Source organism: Rhinoraja longicauda, chromosome 1 (genome assembly GCF_053455715.1).
Source record: "Rhinoraja longicauda isolate Sanriku21f chromosome 1, sRhiLon1.1, whole genome shotgun sequence".
Taxonomy (NCBI): Eukaryota; Metazoa; Chordata; class Chondrichthyes; order Rajiformes; family Arhynchobatidae; genus Rhinoraja; species Rhinoraja longicauda.
In genome coordinates this window covers 38,812,019-38,832,513 of record NC_135953.1, presented here as the reverse complement: position 1 = coordinate 38,832,513, position 20,495 = coordinate 38,812,019, and the positions used below count along the sequence as shown (strand labels likewise).

The 20,495-nt window shown below is 43.3% G+C and overlaps 1 protein-coding gene across 2 annotated transcripts in view; it reads left to right on the top strand.

Annotated features, from left to right (window-relative positions):
* ca9 (carbonic anhydrase IX) overlaps nt 1-20,495 on the top strand; it is a 95,826-nt gene that overhangs the window by 1,435 nt on the left and 73,896 nt on the right. The window contains exons 1-3 of one of the 2 annotated variants that reach the window (XM_078409825.1): nt 12,442-12,551; nt 14,907-14,936; nt 15,848-16,015. In XM_078409825.1, coding sequence (XP_078265951.1) covers nt 12,533-12,551; nt 14,907-14,936; nt 15,848-16,015 — 217 coding nt within the window. In that variant the 5' untranslated portion in view covers nt 12,442-12,532. Of the gene's footprint in view, nt 1-12,441; nt 12,552-14,906; nt 14,937-15,847; nt 16,016-20,495 lie in introns of those variants that run through there. The other variant, XM_078409821.1, reaches the window with a different exon arrangement.

The window sequence follows — 20,495 nt, the reverse complement described above, 5'->3', positions numbered from 1 at the left end:
TCAGTACCCCATTCCTGCCTTCTCCCCCTACACCCTGACTCCGCTATCCTTAAGAGCTCTATCTAGCTCTCTCTTGAATGCATTCAGAGAATTGGCCTCCACTGCCTTCTGAGGCAGAGAATTCCACAGATTTACAAGTCTCTGACTGAAAAAGTTTTTCCTCATCTCCGTTCTAAACGGCCTACCCCTTATTCTTAAACTGTGGCCCCTGGTTCTGGACTCCCCCAACATTGGGAACATGTTTCCTGCCTCTAACGTGTCCAACCCCTTAATAATTTTATACGTTTCGATAAGATCCCCTCTCATCCTTCTAAATTCCAGTGCATACAAACCTAGTCGCTCCAGTCTTTCAACATATGACAGTCCCGCCATTCCGGGGATTAACCTAGTAAACCTACGCTGCACGCCCTTAATAGCAAGAATATCCTTCCTCAAATTTGGAGACCAAAACTGCACATAGTACTCCAGGTGTGGTCTCACCAGGGCCCTGTACAACTGCAGAAGGACCTCTTTGCTCCTATACCCAACTCCTCTTGTTATGAAGGCCAATATTCCATTGGCTTTCTTCACTGCCTGCTCTACCTGCATGCTACCTTTCAGTGACTGATGCATTAGGACACCCAGATCTCGTTGTACGTCCCCTTTCCCTAACTTGACACCGTATCGTATTGAAAAGTAGGAAGGAGGTTAATTGGCAGGTATCCTATGTTTGCTTGAGAAGGTGCCATGTGAAGAGGAATGTATGTTGGTGGCAATGGAAACTTGAATCATGGAACACCAAAGAGAATAGATTTATTTAGAATACAGAAAGGGGAGGGGATATCGTGCTAAAGGCGATCAAAATGATAGGCCTTTGAACTTGAACTCTGGTGCTGGTAACATCTGAGGATAAAGCAGTGCTATCCAAAGATAGACACAAAGCTGGAGTGACTCAGCAGATCTGATAGCATTTGGGTTGAGACTCTTCTTCAGACTGGAGCATCCGCAGTTCGTTCCTACACATTTCATGCAGCTTCATCCAATCTGGGCAGGAAGAAAGGGAGTGAGAACAGAAATTCAGGAAATGATTGAGAGCCCTGCAATGATGGTGGGCAGGGGGGTGGGGTGAAACCACTGAAGAAAATGGCAGGTGCTCCAGAGAAGGGTAACAGATGGAGAAAACAAAGAGAACAGCTGTGAAAGGCTGGAGACCAAGAGACGCTGAATGACCTACGTGGGGGGTTTTGGTTGAGAGAAGGCAGCGATGGCTTTAGCTGATATAGAGTGGTGGACGTCGCCAAGCCTCCTATAGATTCCTTGGGTAGTGACTAGAGTAAGAAAATAACTGCCAATGCTGGTACAAATCAAAGGTATTTATTTCACAAACTGCTGGAGTAACTCAGCAGGTCAGGCAGCATCTCAGGAGAGAAGGAATGGGTGACGTTTCGGGTCGAGACCCTTCAGACATCAGTCTGAAGAAGGGTCGCAACCCGAAACGTCACCCATTCCTTCTCTCCTGAGATGCTGCCTGACCTGCTGAGTTACTCCAGCATTTTGTGAAATTGGATAGTGACTAAGTCAGTATCTGCAATGGACTGGTACAGTGTCTAGCACACTGCGTAATCTCCTTCGTTCCAGGGTGTTTGAGTTGACCAACAAGGCAGGAATACAATCAATCAGCGTATTCTCCGCGTACACTTGCAGCGGTTCAATTGAGCATTTGTCAACATACAAAGCCTACTCAATCTTTAAAGGAAATATGAGGCATTGATGAACTTTCTTTGTAATTGCATTGATATGCTGGGCTTGGGGCAGATATTCAGAGACATGTGTCCATCTGTGGAGATAATGGGATAGTCAATGTTTCGGGTCAAGACCTCTGTTTCAGGATTCTCCTTCTTAAAACTGGGGATGGCATTGACATCAAGGACATCAGGATGGTGAAAGAATTGCTCCAGTGACCAAAAGAATGATTTGAATGTAAAGCTGGTGCCGCGAGGGATGAATGGACAAGTGTACAATGCATCTTTTATCATTCAAAGATGCACATGCAGCAGGTTGCAGCAGCAAAAGGGCAGGCAGACATACATACCAAGTGCCTGCCTTGGAACTGAAGGGTCAGGAAATCATGGTGCAGCTGTACAAAACGTGTGACAATAGACAATAGGTGCAGGAGGAGGCCATTCGGCCCTTCGTGCCAGCACTGCCATTCAATGTGATCATGGCTGATCATTCTCAATCAGTACCCCGTTCCTGCCTTCTCCCCATACCCCCTGACTCTGCTATTCTTAAGAGCTCTATCTAGCTCTCTCTTGAATGCATTCAGAGAATTGGCCTCCACTGCCTTCTGAGGCAGAGAATTCCACAGATTCACAACTCTCTGACTGAAAAAGGTTTTCCCCATCTCAGTTCTAAATGGCCTACCCCTTATTCTTAAACTGTGGCCCCTTGTTCTGGACTCCCCCAACATTGGGAACATGTTTCCTGCCTCTAATGTGTCCAACCCCTTAATAATCTTATACGTTTCGATAAGATTCCCTCTCATCCTTCTAAATTCCAGCGTATACAAGCCTAGTCGCTCCAGTCTTTCAACATATGACAGTCCCGCCATTCCGGGAATTAACCTGTAAACCTACGCTGCACGCTGTGCTAGGGCACAATTGGAGTATTGTGTGAAGTTCTGTTCACCACGTTACAGGATGATTGCATAGGTTTTGGAGAGAGGATTTTGTAGTAGAGGTCTTCCAGATTATTGCCTAGATGAGAGAGTATTCAATCTGAGGAGAGATTGGACAAACTTGGACTGTTTTTTCTGGCACATCAGAGATAGACATACAAAACAATTATGAGAAAGTTGAGGTTTTTTTAACATAAAGTTGTGGGTGTCTGGAGTGTGCTGCCAGTGGAAGTGGTAGAAACAGATATGATTTATATATTATTTACATATTATCTGTGTGTATTGTGTTTATGGGCCTATTATGCCACTGCAAATTAGAATTTCATTGTTCCGTTGTCAGTATATATAATTAAACACTTTTGACTCCTGATTGTAATGTTTAAGAAGTTTTTAGATAGGCACATGATCATAGTCATACAGCGTGGAAACAGGGCCTTCGGCCCAACTTGCCCACACCAATCAGCATGTCCCACCTGCCTGTGTTTGGCCCATATCCCTCAAACCAGTCCTATCCATGTACCTGTCTAAATTTTTCTTAAATATTGCAATAGTACCTGCATCAAATACCTCCTCTGGCAGCTCGTTCCATTCACCCGCCACCCTTTGTGTGAAAAAGTTACCCCTGGGGTTTCTATTCAATCTTTACCCCCTTCTCCTTACACCTATGTCCTCTGGTTCTCAATTTCCCTACTCGGAGCAAGAGCCGCTGTGCGTCTATTCCTCTCATGATTCTGTACATCTCTAAGATCACCCCTCATCATCCTGTGCTACAAGGAACAGAGTCCTAGCCTGCTCAACCTCTCCCTTTCGCTCAGGCCCTCGAGTCCTAGCAACATCTTTGTAAAAATGACCTGGCAGGGAATGGAGAGATACAGCAGATGGGATTAACTGGGTTGGCATCATGGTCAGTGCAGACATGGTGGGTCAAAGGGCCTATTCTTGTGCTGTACTGTTCACACACACACACTAAACTAAGTCTGTGGTTGGGGAAGCCCTGTGCACATTTAGTGGAACAACTGCCTCGCAGCTCTGACAACTCGGTTTAACCCAGACTGGTGCTGTGTGAAGGTTGCATGTCCCCCCCCTGGCTTCTTTGGTTTCCTTGAATATTCCAATGCCGCTGTAAATTGCCACTTGTGTGTAGACAAGTAGCAGAATCTGGACAAAGTTAATGGAAATTTGGGGGAATAATATACAAATGGGTGTTTTATTGTTTAGTTTAGAGATACAGCGTGGAAACAGGCCCTTCGGCCCACCGAGCCCACGCCAACCAGCGATCCCCGCACACTAACACTATCCTGCACACACTAGGGACAATTTACAATCTTTACCGAAACCAATTAGCCTGCAAACCCACACGTCTTTAGAGTGTGGGAAGAGTCTATTGATATGGGGAGAAGGCAGGCACGGATTACTGATTGTGGATGATCAGCCATGATCACAATGAATGGCGGTGCTGGCTCGAAGAGCTGAATGGCCTACTCCTGCACCTATTTTCCATGTTTTTATGTTTATAGCGGAGTCAGGGGGTATGGGGAGTAGGCAGGAATGGGGTACTGATTGAGAATGATCAGCCATGATCACATTGAATGGTGGTGAAGGCTCGAAGGGCCAAATGGCCTCCTCCTGCACCTATTGTCTATTAAACTGGAGCACCTGGAGAAAACCCACGCAGGTCACGGGGAGAACATGCAAACTCCGTACAGACAGCACCAGTGGTCAGGATCGAACCCGTGGCCCTGGCGCTATGAGGCAGCAACTCTACCGCTGCGCCACCGTGCCGCCCCAAGTGCAGCACAGACTCGGTGGGGTAAAGACCAGATTCAGCACAGACTCGGTGGGGTAAAGACCTGATTCCATGCTGGATGACCTGATTAATCTAGGCAAACGTGCTTCTCACGGGTGAGAAAGATTCCACAGCAAGCATTGCTAGTTAATAGCTAAAATCAATGTGCTTGGGGACTTGGCATGCCAGGCAACATCTGTGGAGGGAAATGGACACGTGATGTTTCAGGACAGGCCCTTCTGACTGGTGGACTAAAGGGGAGAAAGGCTTCAGTGATTCACCTGAATTTAGCAAATTGAGTGTTTATCCCCATGGATTGTGGGCTACTCAAGTGGAATATGAGGTGCTGTTTTCCTGTTTGCATTTGACCTCGCTCTGCTTATAAAGGGCACCTTACAATTTTCCAAAGAGTTTTTTAAAATATAAGCAGCGGCAACAAATTTAATCGCGTAAGATGGTGTCAGCATTAAAAGTACCAAAACTTGTAATAGATTTGATCAATTCTAACCTAAGCATCCTGCATAATGGTTCAATGGTATCTTATTGTCACATGCACCTCAGTGAGTTAAAGTTCGTAAATGAGCATAAAGTTCAGTGACAATCTGCACAATCGATTTGGCACACAATCGATTTGGCACACAATCGGCACACAACATTAGGCACACTCATACTAAGTATAAGAGTGTAAGATAGTAGACTACACTGAGTCAGTACACAGGAGTCGCAGGCATAACTTATTCTTTGCCAAATTGCTCAACTTATTCTTGCATCAGCTCGTTCCAAATAATCTTTTAATTCTCCTGACTGTTCTAGGGTTTGCCATTATGGATTCATAGTTCATAAAATTACTCTGTCAGATCAATTGCTCAAAATATCCTCCATAAAGGCAACAGAGTTATTGGATTTTATTGGTTTTAAAGTCTCTTGGGTTATCTTCAACTGGTGTGAAAGCGGGTAAATAAATATGTCCGCTTTGTTTGTCTTCATCTCTTTGACTGGTTAATACTCAGTTTGAGGTGAATGCTGCATGCAAGGTAATGATTAAAACTCTTACGGTTAAACCTCCAGGAAAAGACAATGGTTTTGGACAGACAAGTGTGCGGTTCATGTTTTGGCATTCTCAGGTGCATATACTGCATCGTTTGCCTGTGGTAAACATCATACACTCTGAGATCTTTAGAGCCTGGATTGATGTTTGGGACTATGATGCTGTGGCCATTGTGGAAGTGTGGTTGCCAAAGGGACATGTCTGGCAGCTCAATGTTCCAGGGTTTTGATGTTTCAGAGGAGGCAAAAGAGGTGGAGTTCTGGTTGCCCCATTTCAGGAATTGATGTGAATGCTTTTGAAAGGATGCAGAGGGGGCTTACCTGAATGATGCCTGGATTATGCGGTATTAGCTACAGGGGAGAAGTTGAACTGACTTGGATTGTTTTCTCTGGAATGCCAGAGGTTGTGAGGAGACGTGATAGAAGTGCATAAAATTATGAAAGGCATAGATAGGGTCAACTGTCAGTATCACTTTCCCAGGAACAGAACATCAAATACTAGAGGCCACCACTTTAAGGTGAGAGTGGCAAGGTTTAAAGGAGATATGCGCGGCATGTTTTTACACAGAGGGTGGTGGAGTACCTGGAACACGCTGCCGGGGGTGGTGGTTGAAGCAGATGCATTAGTAGCATTTAAAAGACTTTTGGATAGGTTATATCAGGTAGATAAGTGATGGTCTTGGCATCATGTTTCATATTGTCATGTGTACCAATTAAGGTACAGTGCTATTCAATTTATTCACAAAATGCTGGAGTAACTCAGCAGGTCAAGCAGCATCTCGGGAGAGAAGGAATGGGTGACGTTTCGGGTCGAGACCCTTATTCAGACTGGTGCTATGCGAATTACCATACAGCCATGATGAAAAAAAGCAACAAGACACACAACTACATAAAAGCTAACATAAACGCCCACCACAGCGGATTCCCCATATTCCTGACTGTGATGGAAGGCAATAAAGTCCAATATTCTTTCTCTGTATTCTCCTGCATTTGGGGCAGTCAAACCATCCGTCGGGGTGATCGAAGCTCCCGCGGTCGAAGCTCCCGCATCGGGGCAGTCGAAGCTCCTGCGGCTTGGAGCTCCCGAAGTCGGTCTCTAACCAGGGACTGCGAGCTCCACGATGTGGTCCGCAGGCTCCCGCGGTTGGAGCTTCGAGATCGATCCCTGGTAAAGGGATCGTGAGCTCCACGATGGTAAGTCCCGCAGGCTCCCGCGGTTGGAGCTCCCGAAGTCGGTCTCCAGCAAAGGCCACCAACTCCTCGATGTTAGGCCTCAGTGCGGACGGAGATGCGATACAGACAAAAATCGATCTCCATCGAGGTAAGAGATTAGAAAAAGTTTCCCCCAACTCCCCCCCCCCCCCCCCACATAAAACAAGCTGAAGAACACTGAAAACATACATTTAACACCTACTATTAAAACAACAAAGAAGGAAGGGACAGACAGACTATTGGCGAAGCAGCCATTGCTGGCACCACCTAGTTTCAGGAATTTAGTTTAGAGATACAGTGCGGAAACAGGCCCTTCGGCCCACCGGGTCTGCGCCGACCAGCGACCCCCACATATTAACACTATCCTACACCAACTAGGGACAATTTTTACATTTACCAAGCCAATTAACCTACAGACCTGTATGTCTTTGGAGTGTGGGAAGAAAGCGAAAATCTCTGAGAAAACCCACGCAGGTCACGGGGAGAACGTACAAACTCCATACAGACAGCATCCGTAGGATCGAACCCAGGTTTCTGGCGCTGCATTCACTGTAAGGCAGCAACTCTACCGCTGTGCCACTGTGACCGCTTGAGTTGGCGAATGCTTTTGAAAGGATGCAGAGGAGGCTTACCTGAATGATGCCTGGATTAGGCGGTATTAGCTACAGGGAGAAGTTGAACATTTGGCCCATCGAGACCACTCTGTCATTCAATCATGACTGATCTATCTTTCCCTCTCAACCATATTCTCTTGCCTTCTCCCCATAACACCTGACACCGTGACTAATCAAGAATCTGTCAATCTCCGTCTTAAACATATTCATAGACTTCGTGTGTAGGAAGGAACTGTAGGTTTACACCAAAGATAGACACAAAATACTGGAGTAACTAGGCAGGACAGGCAGCATCTCTGGATAGAAGGAAAGGGTGATGTTTCGGGTTGAGACCCTTCTTCAGACTCCATAGACTTGGCCCCCACAGCCTTCTGCGGCAATTCTTATAATTGGAGATTATGCAAAAGGGGGTGGTGGTTAATGAATACTTAAACCAAGCTTCCTGAGTATTGGTGAAAGGTTCCTCACAGGGCTGAGGTGCATTAAGGTACTCTTCATTTACATCATATAACTCATTATGATTAATATATCGATACTTTTTCTGGGACAGAAATTATATTTGGGTATTCACGTATACTCCATTTTATACCACATATTTTATAAAACTGCTATTCTAAAATATGCATCATTCATCGTCAGGGAAATAGTTACAATTATTGTCAAAGGAACTTGATCAGGGCTTTGCTAGCATTGATCAAGTCAAGCGCATCTCCAGCTTTTTAAAGGCTTTAGTTCATCCATGTGCATCCATCCTTAGTCCTGTGTATTAACTCTGGGTTTCACTTGAGCAGTTGACGACAATTGGTCAGAGTTGAAAGCACTGCCCAGAATTTGCATTTGACAACATTGACTATTGTTCTGTGCAGTGATCTGCAACATCCTGTCTGTTCATATTCAATTAAACGTAAACTGGAAATAGCTGACAGAGATAATTCTGCATAATGGCGCACAGCTGCAATCTTTGCCAAGGCCATCAGCGCTGAATCACTATCTAATGGGATAATCTCCAATTATTTATAAACTGTTCTCACTATGAAATCCAAGGTTATACTTGTTAAGTAAGATATGTATGAGATTTAAACACCATTTGTTTTGACCATCACTATTACTAAGCAACCAGTATGGCCCTTGTAGGAAACCAATCCCTACAGAATATTGGTAGACACAAAATGCTGGAGTAACTCAGCGGAACAGGCAGCATCTCTGGAGAGAAGGAACGGGTGACGTTTCGGGTCGAGACCCTTCAGTCTGAAGAGTGGTCTCAACCCGAAATGTCACCCATTGAGTCCGAAGAAGGGTTGCCTGTCCCGCTGAAGATGCTGCCTGTCCCGCTGAGTTACTCCAGCATTTTGTGTCTACCTTCGATTTAAACCAGCATCTGCATTTCTTACATCTTCTAAAGAAGGTTTCTGACCTGAAATGTTGTTTTTCCATGTTCTCTAGAGATGCTCTCTGACCCGCTGCTATTCCAGCACTTTCTGTATTTTTTGGTAAACCAGCATCTGCCGTTCCTTATGTCAATATAAAAAGGCAAGTCAGGAAAGTGCAATAAAATATCTGAATGTGATTAAACTTTAACTGACCTGAAATTTCTTTATGTGTAGGAATGAGCTGCAGATGCTCATTTACAACGAAGATAGGCACAAAATACAAGGGGCAGCATCTCTGGAGAGAAGGAATGGGTGACGTTTCAAGTCGAGACCTTTCTTCATATTGAATTTAGTTTAGTTTGGAGATACAGCGAGAAAACAGGCCGTTTGGCCCACCTGGTCTGCACCGACCAGCGATCCCCGCACATTAACATCATCCTACATACACCAGGGACAATTTACATGTATATAAAACCAATTAACCTACAAACCTGTACGTCTTTGGAGTGTGTGAGGAAGCCGAAGATCTCGAAGAAAACCCATGAGGTCACGGGGAGAACGTACAGACAGCATCCGTAGTCGGAATTGAAACTGGGTTTCTGGCGCTACAAGCGCTGTAAGGCAGCAACTCTACTGCTGCGCCATCGTGCTGCACATTTCTTCATGATGCTTTTACACATGATGTAAAAGTCAAAAATTGAGAATAGATTTCAGAGGAAAATTGCACTTGATTCATATTTTGGAACATTTAACTTTTTTATATGTAATTAAATATGTAAAATCTTAGACAAGCTATTTCAAATAGTTGATAGAAAATTTGTAGAAATATTGAGGACTTTCAACCGTAAAAAGTTTATTTAAAAAGTTAAATATTATTTCATAAACTTGGAACAGTTCTACTTGCATCATGACTCTGTTACTTTCTATTTACTTTTTAAGACGCATGGATTGCTAGCATTTGCAGTCCATCCCTAATAGCACTTGAGAAGGTGTGGTAAGCCACCTTCTTGAACCTCTGCAATTTTACTAACAAAACAGTTTAGTTTAGAGATACAGTGCGGAAACGGGCCCTTCAGCCCACCTAGTCTCCGCCGACCAGCAATCCCCGCAACTAACATTATACCTACACACACTAGGGACAATTTACAATTTCACCAAACCAATTAGCCTACAAACCTATATGTCTTTGGAGTGTAGGAGGAAACTGGAGCTTCCAGAGAACACCCATGCAGGACACTGGGACAATGTACAAACTCTGTACAGACAGCACCTGTAGTCAGGATCGAACCTGGGTCTCTGACGTAATAAGGCAGCAACTCTACTGCTCGGTCTACTCTCCCGGTCTACTCTCCCGCTGTGCCACCCAGTCAGAAAATCCAGGATTTAGACCCAGTAACACATTTCCCAAATGGGAAGAGTGCTTGAATTGGAGAACATCCTGTGGGTGGTGATGTTCCCATGGCCTTATCCCCTTGGGTCTTGTCCTTTCTGGTGGTAGAGACTGCAAGTACTGAGTTGGGCAGCTGTGGTGCATTTTATAAATGTGCACTGCAGTTGGTGTGGAGGGAATAGTTACTGTAGTGAATCAAGTATGATTCCATCGGACACTTGACACTATCGAATTTTTTGATAGTTGTCGGAGATGTAATCAAAGCCAGCAAAGGGCATTTAATCATGCACGTGACTTGTGCTTTGAGATGGAGGAAAGGTTTGTGCCAAGAAGTTAGTCACTCACTGCAGGGTATCCAGCCTCTGACCTACTCTCACTTCCAGTCAATGGTGAGTCCCTAGCTGCTGATGGCAGGGTCTCAGCTGCGATATTGGCATTGAATGTCAAGAGGAAGTAACCGCAATCTCTTCTGTTGGATTGATCATTATGGGGCACCTTTGTGTTGCACAAAGTAGCTATTGTATCATTGTTTTTTTTGCTGAATATAGGCATGGAATGCTTTGGTTGCTGAGCAATCACAATTGGAACTGAACATTGTGAAATCTTCAGACAATATTCCAACACTACCCACCTTCTGATAAATGGAAGGTCATTGTGAAGCAACAGAGCCAAGGGATGTGGTCATGAAGAGTTTGAGGCTGAAATGGTTGACCTTTAACAATCACAACCTTCCTTTGTGTAATGTACGACTAGTTCTGTTTAGTTTAGTTTATTGTCTTGTGAACCAAGGTACGGTGAAATGCTGTTTTGTTGTGTGGTGTCCAGTCAATGAAAAGATATGATTACAACCAAACTGTCCACAATATATAGATACAGGATGAAGGGTATATTGTTTAGTGCAAGATGAAGTCAGATTAAAGATAGTTCAAAGGTCTCCAATGAGATAGATGGAAGGTCAGGACCGCACTCTAGATGATGAGGATGATTGTTGCCTGATAACAGCTGGGAAGAAACTGTCCGAGTCTGGAGTGTGCATTTTCAAACTTCTGTGCCTCTTGCCTGGTGGGAAAGGGAAGAAGAGGAAGTGACCAGGGTGAGACTGTCCTTGATTATGCTGGTGACCTTGCCAAGGTAGTGAATATGTAGATGGAGTCCATGGAAGGGAGGTTGGTTTATGTGATGGTCCATAACTTTGCAATTTCTTGTGCTCTTAGATGGAGCTGTTCCTAAATCAAGCTGTGATGAATCCTGATAAAATGCTTTCTACGGCACATCTGTAGAAGTTGGTGAGAGTTATTGGGATATGCTGAACTTCCTAAGCCTTCTAAGCAAGTAGGGCGTTGGTTTTCTTGGCCGTTGTGGCTGGTCTAGGACTAATTCCTGGTGATGTTTATAACTACTAACATGAAGCGTTCAACCATCTCTACTTTGGTGCCATCAATGTATCAAATGTGTATGTACTGTTTCGCTTCTTGAAGTCAATCACAATCTCCTTTGCTGACATTGGGAGAAAGGTTGTTGTTTTGGCACCTGGGTACGAAGTTTTCATTCTCCTTCCTGTACGGCATATCATCATTATTTGATATCCTGCCCAACTGTGGTAGGTCTGATCACTGGAGGAGAGGAGTCTGCATACAGAGACGAGGTCTGTGCTCTGTCCAAACAACCTAGCACTGAATACCAGTAAGACAAATGAAATGGTACTGGACTTTAGGAGACAGAGCGGATCCTACCCCAATTCTTATAAATGGGGAGGAAGTGGAGAGGGTCTCCACCTTCAAGTTCCTGGGGACCACCATCTCCCAGGACCTCTCCTGGACTGCAAATACTACAGCGGCAGATTTTTCATGGGCGCAACCCACATACTCAGCTCTGCTGCTCATCCCACAAATGCATGTTCCTTACAAATGTGGCACCATTTAAAAGGGAAATAAACAGGCTTTCCAACGGTATAAGTTTAATGCCAAGAAGCATTGTTACAACAAAGAAATAATCTACCAAACACAAATGTCCTTACTTTTTGTGCTATGTTTTTATATACCGTCATTAGTGAATACTATGATTTATTTTATTACGAGTAACTTGCCAATGGTCTGTCACGTCTTTTTCTTTGGTTTTAGTTTGTCGTTAAATGCATGTTTTAGTGTACCTTTAGTTTTGTATTATGTGAGGGGTGGGGGAAACTTTTTTATCTCTTTCCTCGACGGAGATGCAACTTTTTTCGTCTGGTATCTCCGCCGCACTGCGGCCTAACATTGTGGAGCTGGCAGTACCTTTGCCAGGGATTGACCTCAGGAGCTCCAATCACAGGAGCCTGCAGACTTAACTGGTTAGGGACCGACTTCGGGAGCTCCAAGCCCCAGGAGCTTCGATCGCCCCGGTTCTGCGAATGGTTCAACTGCTCCGACCACGGGAGGAAAGAAGATAAGACTTTATTGCCTTTCATCACAGTGGGGAATGTGGTGGAGCCGCTGTGGTAAATGTTTATGTTAATTTTTTATGTAGTTGTGCGTTTTGTTGCTTTTTTTGGTATGATGATGGCAAAATCAAATTCTTTGTATGTTGCAAAACATACTTGGTTAATAAATTAATTACAATTACGATATGCTTAAAAAATGAATGGTAGAATTTGGGTAAATTCAGATTCCTAGGTTGTTCATGACCAGAGAGCCCGGCATTCAGGAAGAGGCACGTTGTCGTTATGGCAAACCTATGTGGAAACAATACATTTTGTTGTGCACAAGGAACTGCAGACGCTGTTTAAAATTAAAAAAAGACACAAAGTACTGGAGTAACTCAGTGGGTCAGGCAGCATCACATGAATAGGTGACGTTTTGGGTCAGGACTCTTCTTCAGACTGATTGTGGTGAGGGGGTTGGGGGAAACTGGAGGAGAGGTGGGGACGGAATGAAGTCTGGCAAGTGACAGGTGGATAAAGGTAAAGGGTGGGGGCTTTGATTGGCAGATGTTGAAATCAGCAAGATTTCAGAACCAATTTATAAGGAATAATTGAACTGAATGATTATTTTTTGAACAAAATTAACTCCATAAAGACGAATTTAATCAGACAATTAGTATTCTTTATGTTAGATTCAGAGATCCAAGTAGCAGTGTCCAAATTTATGTCTATTCAGATTTTGCCAATGTGCTTCAAACTCAGCCAGATTCACACTAGTAAACCTTCTGCCTGCTAATGTGTCTAGATTTATATAGCTAATGAAATAAGATTAGTCGCCTCTCGTTTAACGACTTTCACAATCGCTCGTCTCAGACCTTTTTAATAACCCTTTAAATTGATTCAATCACTTTCAGTGAATATAAAAATAAAATAAAAATTGGCAAGAATGTGAGTGCATTTTGCAGAAAATCTTGGAAGTGCTTTTGAAATCGTGCCAGGGTATCTAAATTAAGTGCTGCGACCTTGCTGATTAATGAATTAGAAACAAATTCTAGTCTTAAAGAAGTATTTCAGGATTTGGAATCTAAAAGAGAACTTTAAAACTCCCCGTGTAAGTTATGACAATCAAATTGCAGATCTGCAGATGTTGATCTGCATTATATTTTCCTTATGAATGTAAACTTGAGCCTCACCAATTGAACCTGAAACTTTAACATTAGTGTGAGACTGCCATGTTAATCAGAACTTTAAACAATAACCTTGCTGGGGGAATCTGTTGACTCATTGCTACTGGGTTTGCTTGGATCTATTCAACTATACTCTCGGTTTGGGTTTAAAGAATTTGTTTACTTAAGGTCCATTTCATTTAATTGGGAGGAAGGTTACAGATTATATTGCTAGGCACTATCAAGGCTGAAAAGAGCAGTAGTGAAGCTGAGGCAAATTAATAAGTGGTGGTAGACGTTCCTGGACTTTACAATACACAGCATGTCAAACAAACTGAAGGAGAGAACAAGTCTAGATATGATAAGAGGTACTTTTCCATTTTATCGAAAAAATGTCAATTAGATAGAGGATACGTTTAATGCTGTTTACACATGGGTTTTGGACAAAGTTTGAGTTATTTCCATGCGGTCTTTTCCAATTATCCACCAGCTTCTAATCCTGTCTTGCCTAAAAGCTGCACAATTCATATAAACTCTTGTTCAAAGTTATAAGAAGCAGATTAGAGTTTTATTAAATGTTGTTCTTAATTTATCCCATTATCAGTTCTTTAAAAAATATTTGTGATGAAAACTACCCATTAAAACTGGCCTCTTGGACTTCTATTACCATCCTGGAGCTGCTCAGCAACACGTTTAGAAGGGCATGTAATTACAATGGGATTCCATTTGTGTTTCCGATGTTAATGTATTTCTCTGATGTAGATATTTATCATTCTTTAATTATGCTTCAGCTGAAAACTACACTTGGATTTCTCACCCTGATAATGTCTGCCTGTGCAATTTACAAAAGATTTGACTGCTGGAAGCTATAGGTGTATCATGGAGTGTGGGGACTCGGGAACATTGCTGAGGCCTGCTCATAATATGGGGCCTGTCTGGTTTACCTACCAGATAGAGAGTCAGGTTGGGTGGAACTCTTCATCAAAGAAGGTGTACAAGGAGATAGACATCTGAAGAAGGGCCTCGACCCAAAACATCACCCATTCCTTCTCTCCAGAGATGCTGCCTGTCCCGCTGAGTTACTCCAGTTTTTTGTGTCTATCTTCGGTTTAAACCAGCTTCTGCAGTTCCTTCTCACACAAGGTGGAAAAGGAGGAATGGGCAAGTGGTTAGAGTAGCAAACTCGCATGATCTGGCCCAAAGTTATTTTTCTATTGAAACTGTTGACTTTCTCAATCGTTAATGATTCTTTTCTCCTCCTCACAAGGTCCTTCACAGGAACATTGGAGCTATACAGGTAATAGTGTTTGTTTGAATAGACAGCTTGATTTTATGTTAACGGTGAAAGGAACATCAAAGATTAATAATTAACAACAATAGTTGTTTGTACAATTTTTTAACGATGTCAAACAAAGAGAGCAGCTGCTCATTAAAGAACAGTGATAGGAATTTCTTCCAGGGTGTTTCTTGATCGCAGAACTTCTATTTGAACAACCACCTGCCAAAGTCACCCTGTCTGACAATGATGGTTCAAGAATGTCTAAGATTACGGGGAGAAGGCAGGAGAATGGGGTTGAGAGGGAAAGATAGATCAGCCACCATTGAATCGTGGAGCAGACTCGATAGACAATAGGTGCAGGAGTAAGCCATTCGGCTCTTCGAGCCGATGGGCCAAATGGGTTAATTCTGCTCCTATGTCATGGGTTTTATGGCTCAAGTATTCACGGATGTTATGCTGTGCATGCACACTGTTGATGGATCCGCTTTTAATGTTTGTTGTTGGGGCGAAATTACAATATATCTTAAAATAAAATGTCTAAGCCCCAACATTAAAATTACATCCACTATCTTTAATGGAGGGCCAATCTTGTATAGATTTAAATTATTAAAGATTAGGAATAGTATAAAAATGTTGCAACTACCGGTACTCCCCGACTTGCATAACAGGCAACTAGCATATACTCGCATTTACTTAAGCAATTCTTTAAGCCCACTGGTCTCTGCATCGGATAGTAAATTTATGTGTGCATTGTAGCACTTCCATAACATCCAACTTGCACAAGGGTCCGCAGGACGTAAGCCTTGCATAAGTCTGGGAACGTCTGTACATAAAATGTAACTGCTAATTCTCCATATAACAGTGATAATACATAGTTTGCCCAGTCTCTCTCGCAAAGCACATCCAATGAAGGTTTGTGATTTCCCCAGATCAAGACTGGAGGGAAGACTATCAGATATGTGATAGGAAATCACAATCTCCAATCAATGTTGAAATCGGTAAAACCATTGTCAACAAAAACCTTCCTAAAATCACTCTTGAGGGATACAGTTTACCAGAAACAACATTACTCAATTTAACTAATAATGGACACACAGGTAAGTCCAAAACTATGGTATTCCTTTTTGTTTGTCATTCGCCCATTTCATTTTGAAGAAGGGTCTCGACCCGAAACATCACCCATTCCTTCTACCCAGAGATGCTGCCTGTCCCGCTGTTATTCCATCATTTTGTGTGTGTTCGGTGTAAATCAACATCTGCTGTTCCCTCCTGCACTTTATTTCCTCAGATGATTTTCTTGCTTTTGTATTGAATTTCTCTTTGCAAGTGGTATTTCCTCTGTACTATAAATGGTATGATGCAGAGAATAAGAAGCTTTTAAAAAAAAATACAGTATCCATTTAATATTGTGTTGGACAGGACTTGTGGCAGAATAAATATGATCTAACACTTCTGTTTAATGGTGTTCAGGAAATTTATTAATGTTAAGTGCAAAACATGCCTTTGCACTAAATATGAACAGAGAAATTGTAATTTGGACAATGCGTGTGCAACAGGTTTCTCGGTGAAATATAGAAATGAATTTTCCCACAACCTCTATGTCACAACCACAAACTTAAATATTTTTGTAACCCTTGTACATGAAGGAACAAAATATTCTTTTTATCTTCCCAGCAGTTGGTATCTAAACTTTTATTTATTTAAAAGCTGACTGCTGCTTCTGAATCCATCTGAAACTATTCTTCCACGTAAATTAATTAGAAATGTCCACCTCTGCCCAAATCCCAGTGACTTGCTGGTGAACTGTGAGTAGCACGATCATCAAAAACTGGTGATGCCATGAGGTGCATGCAGCAGCTACGATGTATGAAGCGTTTCCACATGTTCCCACACTATTCTTCATCTGCCACATTGCTGTCCACTCGTGTAATCTATGTCCAAGTATTCCAAGGAATTTCCGGATTATCTGTTTTGCCGAACCAACAGCGGTCACGGCCTCCGAAAGACGTCCCAACGGTATTGGAACGGTCCGGCTAAGCTACCGAGGAGCCGAGATATCAGACCGTGAAGTCGGCCACAGAAATCGGCTATGGGAACGGATCTGCCGGCTCTGGCCGGGCCAGAGTTCCAGAGCCCCAGCCACAGGGGGCAAATTCAACCCGCCGATCGGCGCGGAAGTTCCAATGAGGTCAAGATCGGCCGCCTCACCCAGCTTCGGCGCAACATTTTCAGGGTGACTTCTGTGGGGGGGATTTCAAGTGCGTTCTCGTAGTTTCATCCGGATTAAAGGAGGCGCTGGTCACCAGTTGCAGGAAAATCAGTGGTGGACCTAGATATCCCTCGCCAGGCTCCATGTCCTTTTCACAACTTGCTCACCCACCAATGTTTGTCTCACTGGCCAATTTGATTAGAATATACTCAGTCCCTTCATCTAAATCATCAACATGGATTTAAGTAGCTGCACAACCATGTCCCACTAAAACATGTGGGAAAATTAATTTCTATATTTCACTGAAAAAAACTGTTACATGCTCTTCCACACAAGTTGCCCAAGTTACAATTCCTCTTTTCATATTTGGTGCAAAGGCATGTTTTGCCCTTAATATGAATACATTTCCTGAGCACCATTAAACAGACGTGCTAGGTCATATTTATTGGTTTCATTTCCTGTACTGAATTTTGCACAATATGTAGAATGGAAACAGCAACATTCCCTGATATGAATTTTCCTCTCTTCTCCAATACTGCTTTACTCAAAGACGAAAATGTTGTTGTCGCTTCCCATGAGCAAGTTGATAATAAACTAATCCTTTTTATTTTGTTAACATGGAGACACGAGGAACTGCAGAAACTGGTATCTTGAACAAAACAAGAAATAATGGAAGAATTTAGCAGGTCAGACAGTATCTCTGAAGGGAATGGACAGGAAACATTTCTTCAGAAATGTCACCTGCCCATTCCCTCCACCGATGCTGACTGACCTGCTGATTTCCTCCAGCACTTTGTGTTTTGTGGCATGTAACGTGGTAGTTCTTGAAGGAAATATATTTGAATTGTAAATGTAATGAATCGATTGGATGAAGTTTGTGTGGAGAGTGTACACCTGGTGGACTAGATGGCCAATTGCTGGCACGACATCAACAGTTTTGACTTCACCACTTCCCTTACCCATTCCAATCTCACCCTCTCTGAACGCAATCATCCACTCACTCTCAACAATCACAACATTGTTCTTAAACTGGCTGCCAAGGGAGGTGCTGCTGTAGTCTGGCAGGCTGACCTCTATCGTGCTGAGGCCAGGTGTCAGCTCTCGAACATCTCCTCATGCTATCCCCTTGACCAGGACCCCACAGATGAACACCAGGCCATGATCTTCCAGATTGTTTCCAATCTCATCACCTCTGGCGAACTTCCCTCCACAGCTACCAACCTTATTGTTCCCAAGCTCCGCAATGCCTGCTTTGATGTCCATCCCATAGCACGGTTGCTAAATCTGGAAGGAATCGTGCATAGAACTGCACCATCCCAAGGAATGATCGTTGCTCTGACACATTGTTGGCCTTTGGAGCATTCACAATTGCTTCAACTTTCGCCTTCACAGGGCGCAGTCCTTTGGCGCCTACTTTGAGTCCAGTTTGCTTTGTCACAGTTTTACATTGTGGCAGTTCAGTCGTGTGAGAACTTGCTTGAGGATTTCCAGACGTTCTTCCATGCTCTCTGTGAATATCAGTAGATTATCCTGGTTGCACACGCAGTGTGGAATGCCTTGCAACATTTTGTCCATGACGGACTGAAAGATTTTCGGGGAAGATTTCATGCCATAGGGCAGCTTTGTATAGGAATACAAGCCCTGATGTGTGTTGATAGTCACGCACTGCTGACTTTCTTTGTCGCCATTGAGTTGGGCCTAAGCCTGAGACAAATCCAGTTTAGTGAAGACTCTTACTCTGCTAAGTTCTGCGTACAGATCCTGCGAGGTTGGCAAAGGATACTATTCGTCGTCAACGGCTTGGTTGACTGTGACTTTGTAGTCACCGCATAGTCAAACAGTTTTGTCAGCCTTGGGTACAGCCACAATTGGCGTTGCCCAGTTGCTCTGGTCTGTCTTCACGAGTACTCCATTCTGCTCCAACCTGTTGAGTTCTTTTATAACATATAACATATAACATATAACAACTACAGCATGGAAACAGGCCTGTCCAGCCCTACCAGTCCACGCCGACCATTCTCCCTGACCTTGTCTCATCTACCTGCACTCAGACCATAACCCTCTAATCCCCTCTTATCCATATACCTATCCAATTTACTCTTAAATAATAAAATCGAGCCAGCCTCCACCACTTCCACCGGAAGCCCATTCCATACAGCCACAACCCTCTGAGTAAAGAAGTTCCCCCTCATGTTACCCCTAAACCTTTGTCCCTCAATTCTGAAGCTATGTCCCCTTGTTGGAATCTTCCCCACTCTCAAAGGGAAAAGCCTACCCACGTCAACTCTGTCCGTCCCTCTCAAAATTTTAAAAACCTCTATCAAGTCCCCCCTCAACCTTCTACGCTCCAAAGAATAAAGACCCAACCTGTTCCACCTCTCTCTGTAGCCTAAGTGCTGAAACCCAGGCAACATTCTAGTAAATCTCCTCTGTACCCTCTCCATTTTGTTGACATCCTTCCTATAATTTGGCGACCAGAACTGCACACCATACTCCAGATTCGGCCTCACCAATGCCCTGTACAATTTCAACATTACATCCCAACTTCTATACTCGATGCTCTGATTTATAAAGGCAAGCATACCAAACGCCTTCTTCACCACCCTATCCACATGAGATTCCACCTTCAGGGAACAATGCACAGTTATTCCCAGATCCCTCTGTTCCACTGCATTCCTCAATTCCCTACCATTTACCCTGTACGTCCTATTTTGATTTGTCCTACCAAAATGCAGCACCTCACACTTATCAGCATTAAACTCCATCTGCCATCTTTCAGCCCACCCTTCCAAAAGGCCCAAGTCTCTCTGTAGACTTTGAAAATCTACCTCACTATCAACTACTCCACCTATCTTAGTATCATCTGCATATTTACTAATCCAATTTGCCACACCATCATCCAGATCATTAATGTAAATGACAAACAACAGTGGACCCAACACAGATCCTTGGGGCACTCCACTAGACACTGGCCTCCAACCTGACATACAATTGTCAACCGTTACCCTCTGGTATCTCCCATTCAGCCATTGTTGAATCCATCTTGCAACCTCACTATTAATACCCAACGATTTAACCTTCTTAATCAACCTTCCATGTGGAACCTTGTCAAATGCCTTACTGAAGTCCATATAGACAACATCCACAGCCTTGCCCTTATCAATTTCCCTGGTAACCTCTTCAAAAAATTCAAGAAGATTAGTCAAACATGACCTTCCAGGCACAAATCCATGTTGACTGTTTCTAATCAGGCCTTGATTATCCAAATAATTATATATATTGTCCCTAAGTATCTTTTCCATTAATTTTCCCACCACAGACGTCAAACTAATAGGTCTATAATTGCTAGGTTTACTTTTAGAACCTTT